We start from the raw sequence: 13,885 nt of genomic DNA, 5'->3' as shown, positions 1-13,885 counted from the left end.
GTTTTTTAAAACTCAGCAGCTACACTTTTTGTATCTGCTGACCTTTAACCACTTCAATACAGGAGATTTATACACCTTCCTTACCAGACCAATTTTTAGCTTTCAGCGCTCTCACACTTTGAATACCAGTTACTCAGTCATGCAACACTGTACCCAAACACATTTTTATAATTTTTTTCATACAAATAGAGCTTTCTTTTGGTGGTATTTAATCACCACTGGGTTTTTTATTTTTTGCGACATAAGTGAAAAAAGAGCGAAAATTTTGAAAAAAAAACCCTTTTTTTTAGTTTCTATGATAACATTTTGCAAATAAGTCATTTTTGTTCATAAATTTGGGCCAAAATTTATATGGCTACATCTTTTTGGTAAAAATAAACTAAATTAGTGACTATTATTTAGTCTCTTTGAAAGTTATAGAGTCTACAAGCTATGGTGCAAATCATTGAAAATTGATCACATCTGATTACACTTAATGTACTGACGGCCTATCTCATTTCTTGAGGCTCTGAAATATCAGGAAAGTACAAATACCCCCCAAATTACCCCTTTCTAAAAAGTAGACAGCCCAAGGTATTTAGTAAGAGGCATGGTGAGTTTTTTAAGTTGTAATTTTTTTCCCACAATTCTTGGGAAAAAGAAGAATGTTTCTTTTTGTTTTTTTGTTTTTTTTTACAAAATTGTCATAATAACAAGTTATTTCTCATACACAGTATATGCATACTTCCAATTACACACCAAAATACATTCTGCAACTATTCCCGAGTATGGCGATATCACATGTGTGGGACTTTTAGACAGGCTGGCCACACAGAGAGGCCCAACATGCAGGGGGCACCGTAAGGGGTTCTAGAAGCATAAATGACACCTCAAATTTTCTACCTCTAATGACCTATTACATTTGTAAAGGCCCTGGAGCACCAGGACAGTAGAATTACCCACAAAACGACCCCATTTTGGAAAGCAGACACCCCAACGTATATTCTATGAGGCACAATGAGTCTTTTGAACAGTTAATTTTTTTCCACAAGTCTTCAGAAAACGTGGAAAGAAAACAAAAACATATTTTTTTTTTTTACACAAAGTGGTCAGTTTATAAGATATTTCTAACTTAAAGCATGTACATAGCAAAAATTACACCCCAAAAATACATTCTGCTACTCATCCTGAGTATGGCGATACCACATGTGTGTGACTTTTACACAGCGTGTCCACATACAGAGGCCCAACATGCAGGGAGCGCCGTTAGGTGTTCTAGGAGCATAAATGACACCTCTAATTTCCTAACGACCTATTACATTTGTGAAGGCCCTGGAGCACCAGGACAATGGAATTACCCACAAAATGACCCCATTTTGGAAAACAAACACCCCAAAGTATATTCTATGAAGCATTATGAGTCTTTTGAACGGTTAATTTTTTTACACAAGTCTTCAGAAAACGTGGAAAGAAAATTAAAATCTTTTTTCTTTTACACAAAGTTGTCCATTTATAAGATATCTCTAACACATAGCATGTATATAGAAAAAATTACACCCCAAAACACATTCTGCTACTCCTTCTGAGTATTGCGATACCACATGTGTGAGACTTTTACACAGCCTGGCCATATACAGAGGTCCAACATGGAAGTTGTACCTTCAGGCGTTCTAGGAGCATAAATTGCACATCTCATTTCGTTCCTACCCATCACACTTTTGAAGGTCCTGGAGCACCAGGACAATGCAATTACCCACAAAATTACCCCATTTTGGAAAGCAAACTCCCCGATATGTATTCTATGAGGCATGGGCTGCAAATAGGTACTCGGGTACTCTGAGGGGCTGGTGACAGGTACTCTGTTACTCCGACGGGCTGGTGACAGCTACTTGGGTACTCCGACGGGCTGATGACAGGTAATCAGGTACTCTGACAGGCTGGTTACAGGTACTCCGTTACTCCGACGGGTTGGTGACGGGTGCTCCGACGGGCTGGTGACAGGCATTCGGGTACTCCGACGGGCTGGTGACGGGTACACGGATACTCCCACGGGTTGGTGACAGGCATTCGGGTACTCAGATGAACTGTGACAGGTACTCAGATGAACTGTGATGGGTACTCAGATGGGCTTTGACAGGTACTCAGGTAGGCTGTGACAGGTACTCAGGTACTCAGATGAGCTTGGGTACTCAGATGGGCTGTGACAGGTACTCAGGTACTCGGGTACTCAGATGGGCTGTGACAGGTACTCAGATGGGCTGTGACAGGTACTCAGGTACTCGGGTACTCAGATGGGCTGTGACAGGTACTTAGATGGGCTGTGACAGGTACTCAGATGGGCTGAGACAGGTACTCAGATGGGCTGAGACAGGTACTCAGGTACTCGGGTACTCAGATGGGCTGGGACAGGTACTCGGGTACTCAGATGGGCTGGGACAGGTACTCAGGTACTCGGGTACTCAGATGGGCTGAGACAAGTACTCGGGTACTCAGATGGGCTGAGACAAGTACTCGGGTACTCAGATGGGCTGGGACAGGTACTCAGATGGGCTGACAGGTACTCGGGTACTCAGATGGGCTATGATGGGTGGTGACAGCTACTTTGATGGGTGATGACAGGTACTTTGATGGGTGGTGACAGGTCCTCTTTATTGGGGGGGGTAATCAGTGTGTGATTTGTGTACACTAGGCGATAACGAGATGTCACCCCAATCTCCTCCTCACACACGATCAGTGTGTGAGGAGGAGAACCCGGTAACATCTTGTTACCGCGGTTTGTTTACATTCTGTGACCGTCTGTGATTGGACACAGCCGGTCATGTGGTAAAGAGCCAATTTCATTAGCTCATTACTGCGATCGGGGTTGGGCTGTTTCAGGGTGACAAGCCGCATCCCCGATCGCCGCTCTGCACGCGCCCTAGGCACGTGCACGAGTGCTGTAATGGCGCAGTACATGTGACCGGCTGTGATTGGACACGGCCGGTCACATGTATCGGGGGTGTTGATGGGGATGGAAACCACACAGATCGGGTATGGGCTGTGTCCGAGGGGCACACCTCATCCACGATCGCCACGCTGTGGGCCCCTAGGGACCCGCAGGAGTGGCGAAATATCGAGGCCGTCATATGACGTCCACCCAGGATGGGAGATCCCATCTGTGGCCGTCATATGACTATGGCCGGGTATTGAAGTGGTTAATAAACAGATAAATTAGTGGAATTCAATTTTAGAGTGTAGTCTTGTGCCAGTATGATTTTATTTCTTTCACAATATTGCACTTGAGTTTCTGAAATAACAGTCTTAGTGAACTGACATCATCCTCATTATTCAAACGTAAAACATCCTGCACATTAATGCCCCGTACACACGAGCGGATTTTTCATCGGAAAAATCTTACATGGTTTTTCTGATGGAATTCCACTCAAGCTTGGCTTTTGTGGTCACACAAAAGTTCTCTGAACTTTTGACCATCAAGAACGCGGTGATGTACAACACTACGACGAGCCGAGAAAATTAAGTTCAATGCTTCCGTGCATGTCTCAAGTTTTTTCCAAGCATGCAAAGGAATTTTACGTGTCGGAATTGCTACAGACGATCCGAATTTCCATTCGTCACTTTTTGCGACCGAAAATATGAGAACCTGCTCTCAATCTTTTGCTGGCTGGAATTCGACCAGCAAAAGTCAGTTTCTGACCAAAAGCTCTTATCGGTCTTTTGCTGTCCTAATCTCCGATCGTGTGTATGCGGCCTAACTCTAAGTGAATTATCATTCCGCGTTCAGAAAGTACAGCTGGTTGGTTCCTTGAAACTGTGTGTGGTCATGTTAAATCAGTCTTTATTCCAAAACAATATGATTACAAAGAATAAAAAAAAAGTAGTAACTGGACCATATAAAACCTGTATTTGAGGATCATGCAGATATACAGTATGAGTAAGCTTACTTGTGATGTTGCCAGTTTGTACGCCATTATACCGCATCATCTGGCCCTTGAAGCCGTATCTTGCTATTTAGAATACCACACTGATCTTTCCTCTGCTCAGCAATCATTTATTTTGGAGGTGCTGGATTACTTGCTGACACATAACTATTTTATTTTTGATGCAGTGTTCTCCAGTGGTGTGAGGCCATGATGGGGAGAAATGTTCGCCCTCACTCGCCAACCTTTTCATGGGTTTTTTGGAGCGGACCCACATCTATGGAGACAGGAACCCATTTAGACCATATATTCATATGTTCTTTAGGTATATAGATGACCTCCTGTTCATTTGTGACATGATAATAATTGGTGATCTTGATTTTTTTTGACCTTTTTGATTTTCAATGCCTGCAATTTAATGTTTACAGGGCTTTTACATGAAAGATCTCTCAGATTTATCATGCCTCCCATGATAAAGTTATCACACAGCTGTATAGAAAACCTCTGGCAGGCAATATTTTCTTGCTGGCTCAATCTAATCACCCCAAGCATGTCATCAGGGAGATACCCTTTGGGCAGTTCATGCGGATCCATTGTATCTGCAGTGAAAGCCCAGACTTTGGAAGGGAAGCAGGTCTCCTTTACACTAGATTTAGGCAGAGATAATATCTTAAGTAGGTTCTGTTTCGCGTATACAATATTGCCAGAACCAAGAGCAAGGATGATTTATTGAATAATTTCAAAGAGCCCCATTCAGGCTTTGGTGATAAACCAGCATTAGTATCCCCTACAGTCAAGAGTTCAATCACGTTAAGGACATAGTAAGGAGATATTTACCTCTATGTTTGGAGATGATGCCCTGTCAGATATATTACATAAGGGTATTAACATAATCCCTAAGAAAGCTTGCTCCTTGGCCAGCACCCTTGCACCGAGTTTCTTTAATCCCATCCATGAACAGTCCACTACTTGGTTGCATTTTAGGGGCAATTACAAGTGTGGTAAGACAGAATGAATTTTGTGGGTCACAGCAGCAACCGCAAGCTTTTCAAGTTAAAACATGTCTTTAATTACAATACCAAAGATGGTTGCAAAGGTCTTGACAGAGCTCTTTGTTTACCTATCATGAGATGTTTCTTGTGTGACACTTTGGTAATGAGACCTTTTTTATAGGCCATTAGTTGAGACTGAACCAGCTGATGTTAATTTGCACTGACAAGGGACTGGATAGCTGAAATCTATCAATAATTAGAAAGCAAATGTCTTGGCTTTCCATGCCTTTTTACAGCTCCCTTTCTTCATGTGTTCAATCATTTTTTTCTGTGTCAATCCATTTTATTACACAGTGGCAGCTGGTGAAGTTTTAGGATAGGGGGCACCAACCTCCGCCCTTCCTTTTTGACCCATACCACTTCTCTTAAGCCCCACCCTTATTGAATCCACCCACTCCATCCCCACTTGCTCCCACCCATAGTGTTAGGAGTATACTGCTCAGCATCACAGGACAGAGTATACAGCCCCAGCATCACAGATTACGGTATACAGCTCAGCATTACAGATCAGGGTACACAGATCACCATCACAGATCAGGGTATACAGCTCAGCATCATAGCTCAGGGTATACAGCTCAGCCTCACAGATCAGGATATACAGCTCAGCATCACAGATCAGTGTATACATCTCAGTCAGCATCACAGATCAGGGTATACAGCCCAGCATTACAAAATCAGGTTATACAGCTAAGTGTATACAGATCAGGGTATACAGCTCATCATCAGATCAGGGTATACAGCTCAGCGTCACAAATAAAGGTATACAGCTCAGGGTATACAGCTAAGTGTATACAGATCAGTGTATACGGCTAAGGGTATACAGCTCAAGCCTCATCACAGATCAGGGCATACCACTCCGGTTATACAGCTAGGCACCCCACTTGTAGAACAGGGTTTGCTTCTGACAGCAACAACCCCCCGCACGGGTCTCATGGCTCTGACAGCACCCCCTGCAGTTGTCTCAGCTCTGACCCGACAGCAGGACCCCCCAGGTTTGTTGACTGGGTGGCTCTGATGGCAACCCAACCCCCCCACGGGTCTCGTGGCTCTGACAGCACCCCACTCCCAGTAGATCTCGCAGCTCTGACAGAAAAGCAGTCCCCCCAGGCTCATGGTTCTGACAGCACCCCCCCTGTGGATGGCCAGGCACTTAGCACGGGCTATGCCATCATCTCCATTGAGGAGGTATCCTTTCCCCAGTCCAGCGCATGTCTCCTCTGCTTGTGCCTCCTCTTCCTGGTGCTTTGGTGAATCGGGAAATGGGTCTCCTGATTGGTGGGGAGGAAAATTAGTGTGAAAATAGCAAAAATGTATTCGCTATCATCACACAATTTGGTGGAAACGTGGCACACTCTCGGTTTCCCGAAACCCACCCTATTTTAAAGCCTATTAGAGCCTCTGGCTCTAATCAGGTGCTTAAAAAAACACCCCCTCCCACCCCAGCCATAGGAGTCCATGCGTCTGGCATCCTGAAAGGGGCTGGGTGAATGGATAGGTGGGTTGGTGCCTGTGCGCTCACAATGCACGGGCTGTTATTATCCATTATTTAATTTTTGAACTTATTCGTGTTTTTTTTTTTGTATGTATAGAGTGCATGGGTTGTTACTGTGGTGACAATTTCATGTCAATAACACCTTTAGAAAAATATTTACCTAGAAAAATTTTGCAGTGTTCAATACCTATTTTACCCACTGTACCTTTATGTAGTGTGGAAGTTTCCATGTCACAGTACATGCAAATATCCTTCCCATGTGTATTCATTTTGATATCTCTTAACATATATTTTTTGTTTTGTTTTTCCATTATCAGAATTGAGGATATTGGTTTTGAATTTATTATCTTCAGGGATTTTGTGTCCATTTTGATTCATTGGGTATTATACAACCACTGAACTGACATACTTGTGTAGTGGGTTTAGGAGTATCTTTAACAGCTTCAGCCCCAGAAGATTTTACCCCCTTCCTGACCACAGCACCTTTTGTGATTCGGCACTGCATCACTTTAACTGACAATTGCATGGTCATGCGACGTGGCTCCCAAACAAAATTGACGTCCTTTTTTCCCACAAATAGAGCTTTCTTTTGATGGTATGTGATCACCTCTGCGTTTTTTTTTTGGCGCTATAAACAAAATAAGAGTGCCAATTTTGAAAAAATAAAAACTATATTTTTAATTTTTTGAAATAATATCCCCCAAAAATATATGAAAAATAATTGTTTTCCTCAGTTTAGGCCAATATGTATTCTTCTACATATTTTTGGTAAAAAATTGCAATAAATGTATTATATATGGTTTGCGCAAAAGTTATAGCGTCTACAAAATAGAGGATAGTTGTATGGCATTTTTATTAATTCGTTTTTTTTTTATTAGTAATGGCGGCGATCTGCAACATTGAACACTGTTGACACTATTTTGGGACCATTGTCATTTATACAGTGATCAGTGCTATAAAAATGCACTGATTACTGTGTAAATGACACTGGCAGGGAAGGGGTTAAAAACTAGGGGGCAATTAAGGGTTTAAATGTTCCCTAGGTAATGATTATAACTGTAGGGGGGTGGGCTTCCACTCACATGACAGTGATCAATGCTCCCGATGACAGGGAGCAGTGATCTCTGTCATGTCACAAAGCAGAATGGGGAAACGGCTTGTTTACATCTCCCCATTATGCGAGCCCCGTGACACGATCGCCGGGAGACTGGCAGGCATCGGGTCCCCTGGGCACGGTCACGCTATATGCGGCGGGTACGCGTACCCACTAGCCCCGCCAATTAAGGGGAAGTACAGGTACGCCCATTTGCCCACCGCTGTCATTGTGCCAACGTATATCTGCGTGCATCGGTCAGTGGTTAAATAATTAGTGGTTAAATAATTAAGTGGTTAAATAATTAGAATTCCCATGATTATTATTTTAACATTGATATATATGTAGATTTACCCTATTATTATTAAGCAAGATTTAAATCATGGATTTGCATTCCAGTGTTTTTTCTTATGATGGTACCCTTTTTTGTTTATTCCTAATATAGTTTATTTTTGAATGACATATATTATGTGTGCATATTTGTAGATTTACACTTATATAATAGGTGGTTGGTTTTATAGCCCCCCCCCCCCCCCCTCCATTTGCTTTTTTATTCTTCATTATTTTAATTATATGTTCATATATCTATAAAAAAAAATTATAATCTTTTTCATGTCTTTAACTTACCGTATTTCTTTTAAAAAAAAAAAATGTGTTCATTGGTTTATTGAATACTTTTTCCATAAATGTTTATACTACGATTTATGTTTATTGATCTTATGGGTTAGTCATTAGGGAGCTGTGTCGTCCATCAATGAGTTTCACCTGACAGCTCGCTGTCTTAAATGGGTGAACATTGATGGAATTCTCAGCAATAAATAGGCACTGACGTGTAAAACACGTTTACTGGCTGCCCTGGAACTGTGTGTGTCTCTTGTCATTTTATCTGGATGTACTGAATAAAGAAGTTTTTTTTTTTCATCCACTTTAGAGTGCCACCACCTTCATCATTTATCTAGGTTGAGGCAACAAACCAGGCTGGAATGGGAACAGAAGGCCCAAATCAAGTAGCTGCTCCTGTGGGGGTAGTGCTACACTAGCATAGGCAATAGTACACAGTTATATCACACGGCCATAGAGTTTAAACCTATTTGAACGTTTTTTTGTGTGTATTAAATAGCATGATGTTATGAGTAGGAACACATAGAAAAGCTTTTCATGTCAGCAACATATTCTAACCACTTTTTTTTTGGTGCTTGTGTGTTAACCACTTCAGCCCCGGAACATTTTACCCCCTTTCTGACCAGAGCACTTTTTACAATTTGATTTTGGAATTTTTGTTATAAAAAAAATCCAACAAACTCGATTTTAGTCATACGTTTAGGCCAAAATGTATTCAGCCACATGTCTTTGGTAAAAAAATGTCAATAAGCGTATATTTATTGGTTTGCTCAAAAGTTATAGCGTCTACAAACTAGGATACATTTTCTGGAATTTACGCAGCTTTTAGATTATGACTGCCTATCTCATTTCTTGAGGTGCTAAAATGGCAGGGCAGTACAACCCAAATCCCCTGCCCAAAATTACCCCATTTTGGAAAATTTGTTGAGAGGTATGTTGAGCCCATTGAATATTTTATTTTTTGTCACAAGTGATTGTCACTTTTTTGTCACTAAATTATATATTGTTCACATATGCCATGGTTATATGTATAACTTCACAACAAAATACATTCTGCTACTTCTCCTGAGTATAGAGATACCACATGTGTAAGACTTTTTGGGAGCTTAGCCACATACAGGTCTCCGAAAACCAAGCACCGCCTTCAGGATTTCTAAGGGTGTAATTTTTTGATTTTACTCCTCACTACCTATCACAGTTTTGAAGGCCATAAAATGCCAAGATAGCACAACCCCCCCTCCCCCCCCCCATGACCCCATTCTGGAAAGAAGACCCCCCAAGCTATTTGCTGAGAGGCATTTTGAGTCCATGGAATATTTTATATTTTGCTACAAGTTGCAGGAAAACAGGACAAATAGAGAGGGAGATCTCCTAATCGGTGGGAACAGACAGCAAACGGGGGGAACAGACAGCAATAAAAACTGACAAGCCTTCTCATACACTATCCAAAACTAAAAAAATAAATGTTGCCATTAGTTATACTTTGAGTTTATCCTGCAGCAGTGTTGGATATTAGTGCTATTAACTTATTTTTATATTTACAGATTTGGACGAGTGCCGACAGAAGAATCCTAGGGGATCTCTGTGTAAAAACAGCAGATGTTTAAACACAATTGGATCATTTCGTTGTGTCTGTAAACTAGGATATATAAGATCTCGACACCCACACATCTGCATACCTCAGAGGAAAAGATGACCTGGTGTCTACAATGGTCAAGAACTATGAGTGAGACTTGTATGAAAAGCACGATTGGATCAAAAAAATGCCTGCGAAAAATGTTTTGTTAAGCAGGACACTGCTTCTTTATTATTCAAGTCAATATGCTTATTTATAAAAAAAAGGAATTTGTATATGCCCCACATGTACAGCCCTAAAGCTTAATGCTTTACATATTCAAATACTTCTGCAAAATAGGAACCACTGTATATGTGTGGTTAAGTATGCATATGCAGATTGTTTATGTATAGACATTTAAATTTAGTTAGTGTCTGTGTATATTATTATGTATATGTGTGTGAGAACTCAAGGGTCTAACTGTAGCCATAGAAATGCAATTGGGTTATATGATAACACAAACAGCAACGGTGTTTTGTTGCTCAAGAAGCCTAAAAAGGTATGTCTTTTCATTAATGCAGATATAAACCAAGAACAAAAATGCCATATATAGGAGCGTTTCAGTCCTTTGATGTGGTGGCTGCACTAATTTTCATTTTTAGGCTGAGAACATTTTCAGCAAGTACAGAAAATACCCATCGATCTTGCCAGAAATGCAGTGTTCTTGTCACTTCCTGTGAGCTAAACTAAAAATACAAATAATGTTCTCTTCGTTTTGTAAACTACTATGTTCATCACCCCACAGGTAATGGAAATTGACAAAGACAGACATGTTTAATGTCCAGTCTGGGTGACAATCATGGCTCCTTCCATAGATACAGTGGAGTGATTGTAGCCACTCCCAAAATAGGAAGAGTATCGTTTGCAGAGATAGCAGTAAGGATAAGCTCAAGTGTGTTCAGATATTAGTTTGAACCCACCTGAGCTATTCTGCCAGGGAGCTGTCACTGCAGACCACAAATCATAAGCGGTGACGGCTTTCCCCACCTCACAGTCACAAATATACAAGTAGCGTGTAAACAAGCATCTTCAGGGCGGGGAATGCCTTGGCCACTTATGAATGGCAATCTATATTGACAGCTTTCCGATAGGATAGATTGAATTTGGACTAGTATCCAAACATGCCTGAGCTCATCCATGGTGAAGATAGAAGGAAAACAGCCTGAAAAAGAAAAATGAGACAGCCAACTCATCTACTGACTGGCATACTGCATGCTGTTTGTATGTGTGTGGCCCTAAATTACTACTGGACATATACCCCTGGTCAGCAACACAGACCAACATCCCTTAGCACCTTGGCACATCTGTGGGCAACTACGCTCCAATGTCAGGATTGCTAGAAGGAACAATGAAAAATACTCACCTATTTACACTGTCATCCCCTCACTGGCTGAATGAGGTGTTGCTACCTAGCTCCCAGAAATGCAGCAAAATGATGACTTATTCCTTAGCCTGGTCCAGCTGTTACTGCCACAAGCCCCAAAGGTTTTGACTACTGCATAACCCCAAAAATATAGCTGCCAATAAATTAAAGAGATGGTTTACCCAAAAGTTATATTTTAGTTTTAAGCAGAGACTAGGGGACCGAGTCAGTCCCTGTCTAGTTTTCCATCACCTCCACTTGTGTTCTACATATATTTAGAAGCATGGTCATGCCTTTCCAGTGTGATGCATTGCATTAAAGCATGCATTATGAAATGTGTGTAATTTGTATTGGTTTGTTGCAGTGCCAATAGTTTTTTTATGGCACCCCAACACCTCGCCTGTATTCTGGGGTGCTGTGTTTTAAAAAAAATTGGTAAATGTTGAATTTTTTGTCCAATTTGATCAAAGACCAGTATGAATAACTGAAGCTCACTTTCAGGCTGACACCACAGAGCCTATTCAGGCTAAGGAAAGATCACACCCATATGGTTGAGATCTGCCTGGGAGCCTGGACCAGCACCTGGTTCAGCCTCTCAGCAAGCCGATAAGCACCTGAGCCTCCCGCTCCCTCCACAGCCCAGCACTCCAGTGAGGGGGGTTGGAACAGACCAGAGAGCAACTGACTGACATTCATCAGCTCTCTACTCACAGTAAGCGATCAGTGGTGTTTGATCACTCAGCTCTCAGTCTTAGAGCAGGTAGGGGCCAGTTGCAGCATTGGACCGATGCTGCATCCACCTAGAGAAGTATGATTTAAAAAAAAAAAAAAAAAAAAAAACACCAACCTTCTCTTTTAAATAAATCAATAAACTGGGAGGGTGATAACTTCAGCATACAGACCCTGGAACTCGAGCACTGATATCTCACCAACAGAGTCCCCGAGAGCTATTAAAAATGGTCAGGTGGTTTACCTGTTCACAGTTACATAATTAGTCATATTAAAAACAAATGCAATTCCATCTACAAAATTAGATATCAGTTTTGGACAGGCTGATCATTTAAAATTATATTGATATGATTTTTGAGTACATCTAACTGCCAAAGTTCATTGTGCACAATACAACCCTAAAGGGCTGGGATTTATGATATATTCAATTGGTTTGTTTATTAAATTTAAATATAAACCATTTTTGTATGTTTGTGGTTATTTTCTTTACATTTAATTAGGTAGGAGATCTAACACCGTTGGGTTTACAACCAACCAATTTGTAATTGTGTTTAAAGTCTTGCAATTCCTACAGTTCAGCAGTGAAACTCCTTTTGTTGAGTGACAAAAACAGTCCTCTCCTTAACCATTAAATACATCGTAAAGTTTTTTAGCAGATTCTAGCCTTTTTTAATTTTGTAGACATGCCATTACTGTAATAACATCAAGTTACTTAGTAGAAGGGTCAATCTGTAAATATATACTGTAGACTTGGTTATAGTACTGTAATATTTTACATCATCCTCATAATGCTTATAGCTGGTATATCACCAAAAATTAAAGACGTACTGTGGTAAATCTGGACAGTACTGGGAATGGCTGAAAGGCCATCTTGCGCTCTGGGGAATGCAGTCATGATGCCACAGCTGCCAGTCAATGTTTAATAACATTGGATCACAAAATGGCTTGTGTAGTGTATATGTAGTAAAACACATAGTGAACAGCAGTTGTTTGTAAATCATGATGCTGTCTAAATGGGATATTCCCTTTCAATTTTTTTTACCATTTAATCATAGAAAATTGAACAGTTTCAAGCCGAATAGCAGAGCTCTACCTCAAACCATTAACGACATATCCACCTTTAAAATTGTATTTCATATCAATTCCACTGAGACTGTAACATACCCATTCCACTTGGACTGTGACAAAGAGTAGAACAACTGCAAGCCAATGTATTATGTCACACTATAATATGGCCCTTTTTAACCTACAACAGAAAAACGAGAGATAATCTCTACACAGTCACGTAAAAAAGTAAGTGCACCCCCATGAAAATTATTCACTTAATATTCGAACAGGCAAACATTATATATGCCTACATATAAAGAAGATATGTGAGATGTGACAATTCATTTCCCAGAATAGACTGTAAAAAATGTTTGTATTAGGAGCATTGTTGTAGTGAAGAATCCACTTGTTAAGCCAGAGTTTCGGTCTTTGCCCCCGAACAGATTCCCCTAACCTTTTCAGAATTTCCAAGTTACATGTTACATGCAATGTTGTTTGTCCATTGTACCATGTTCTATGAACTCGTAGTTAAATATCCCTTGGTGATCAACAGACACACTAGCATGAGCATATAAAGGTTTGCACTTTGTCCACATTTGCATCCATCCTTTGCCCACCCCTCCTTAAACAGTCTATGCCATTCAAAAAAAACTGGTTTCTTCATGGAATGTTCACCATAAGCCTGTTGTAACAGACATTAAAGTAATTGTTCACACAAAATTTGATCTGCTGCTCTAGATTCCTGTCACTAACTTTTCACCAACAGCTCAATGCATTCACCTGTGCTTACTATGTAAAGACTGAGTCAACTGGTCTGCGACCCAGGTGAGTAAAAATTACAATATGTCAAAACATGCACGAGAGCAAATGGCTGTGTGACCCAACACCATAGTGCTACACTGCGAGCATTCCGGGAATTAAATTGTCACACTTGTACAAATGACACAAAAAATTGTCATGCTGTATTTATCATGTCA

General features: G+C 40.8%; 1 protein-coding gene across 9 annotated transcripts in view; it reads left to right on the top strand.

The window, feature by feature from the left end:
* Positions 1-12,321, top strand: part of LTBP3 (latent transforming growth factor beta binding protein 3) — a 1,616,087-nt gene extending 1,603,766 nt beyond the window's left edge. For all 9 annotated transcript variants that reach the window (XM_077457876.1, XM_077457830.1, XM_077457857.1 and 6 more), the window contains one exon: positions 9,699-12,321. In XM_077457876.1, coding sequence (XP_077314002.1) covers positions 9,699-9,850 — 152 coding nt within the window. In that variant the 3' untranslated portion in view covers positions 9,851-12,321. The remainder of the gene's footprint in view (positions 1-9,698) is intronic.
* Positions 12,322-13,885: the final 1,564 nt, after the last annotated feature.

Source organism: Lithobates pipiens, unplaced genomic scaffold (assembly GCF_037356315.1).
Source record: "Lithobates pipiens isolate NorthernLeopardFrog02 unplaced genomic scaffold, aLitPip1_a1.2 Scaffold_10, whole genome shotgun sequence".
In the NCBI taxonomy this organism is placed as follows: Eukaryota; Metazoa; Chordata; class Amphibia; order Anura; family Ranidae; genus Lithobates; species Lithobates pipiens.
This window is presented reverse-complemented; position numbering and strand designations above follow the sequence as displayed.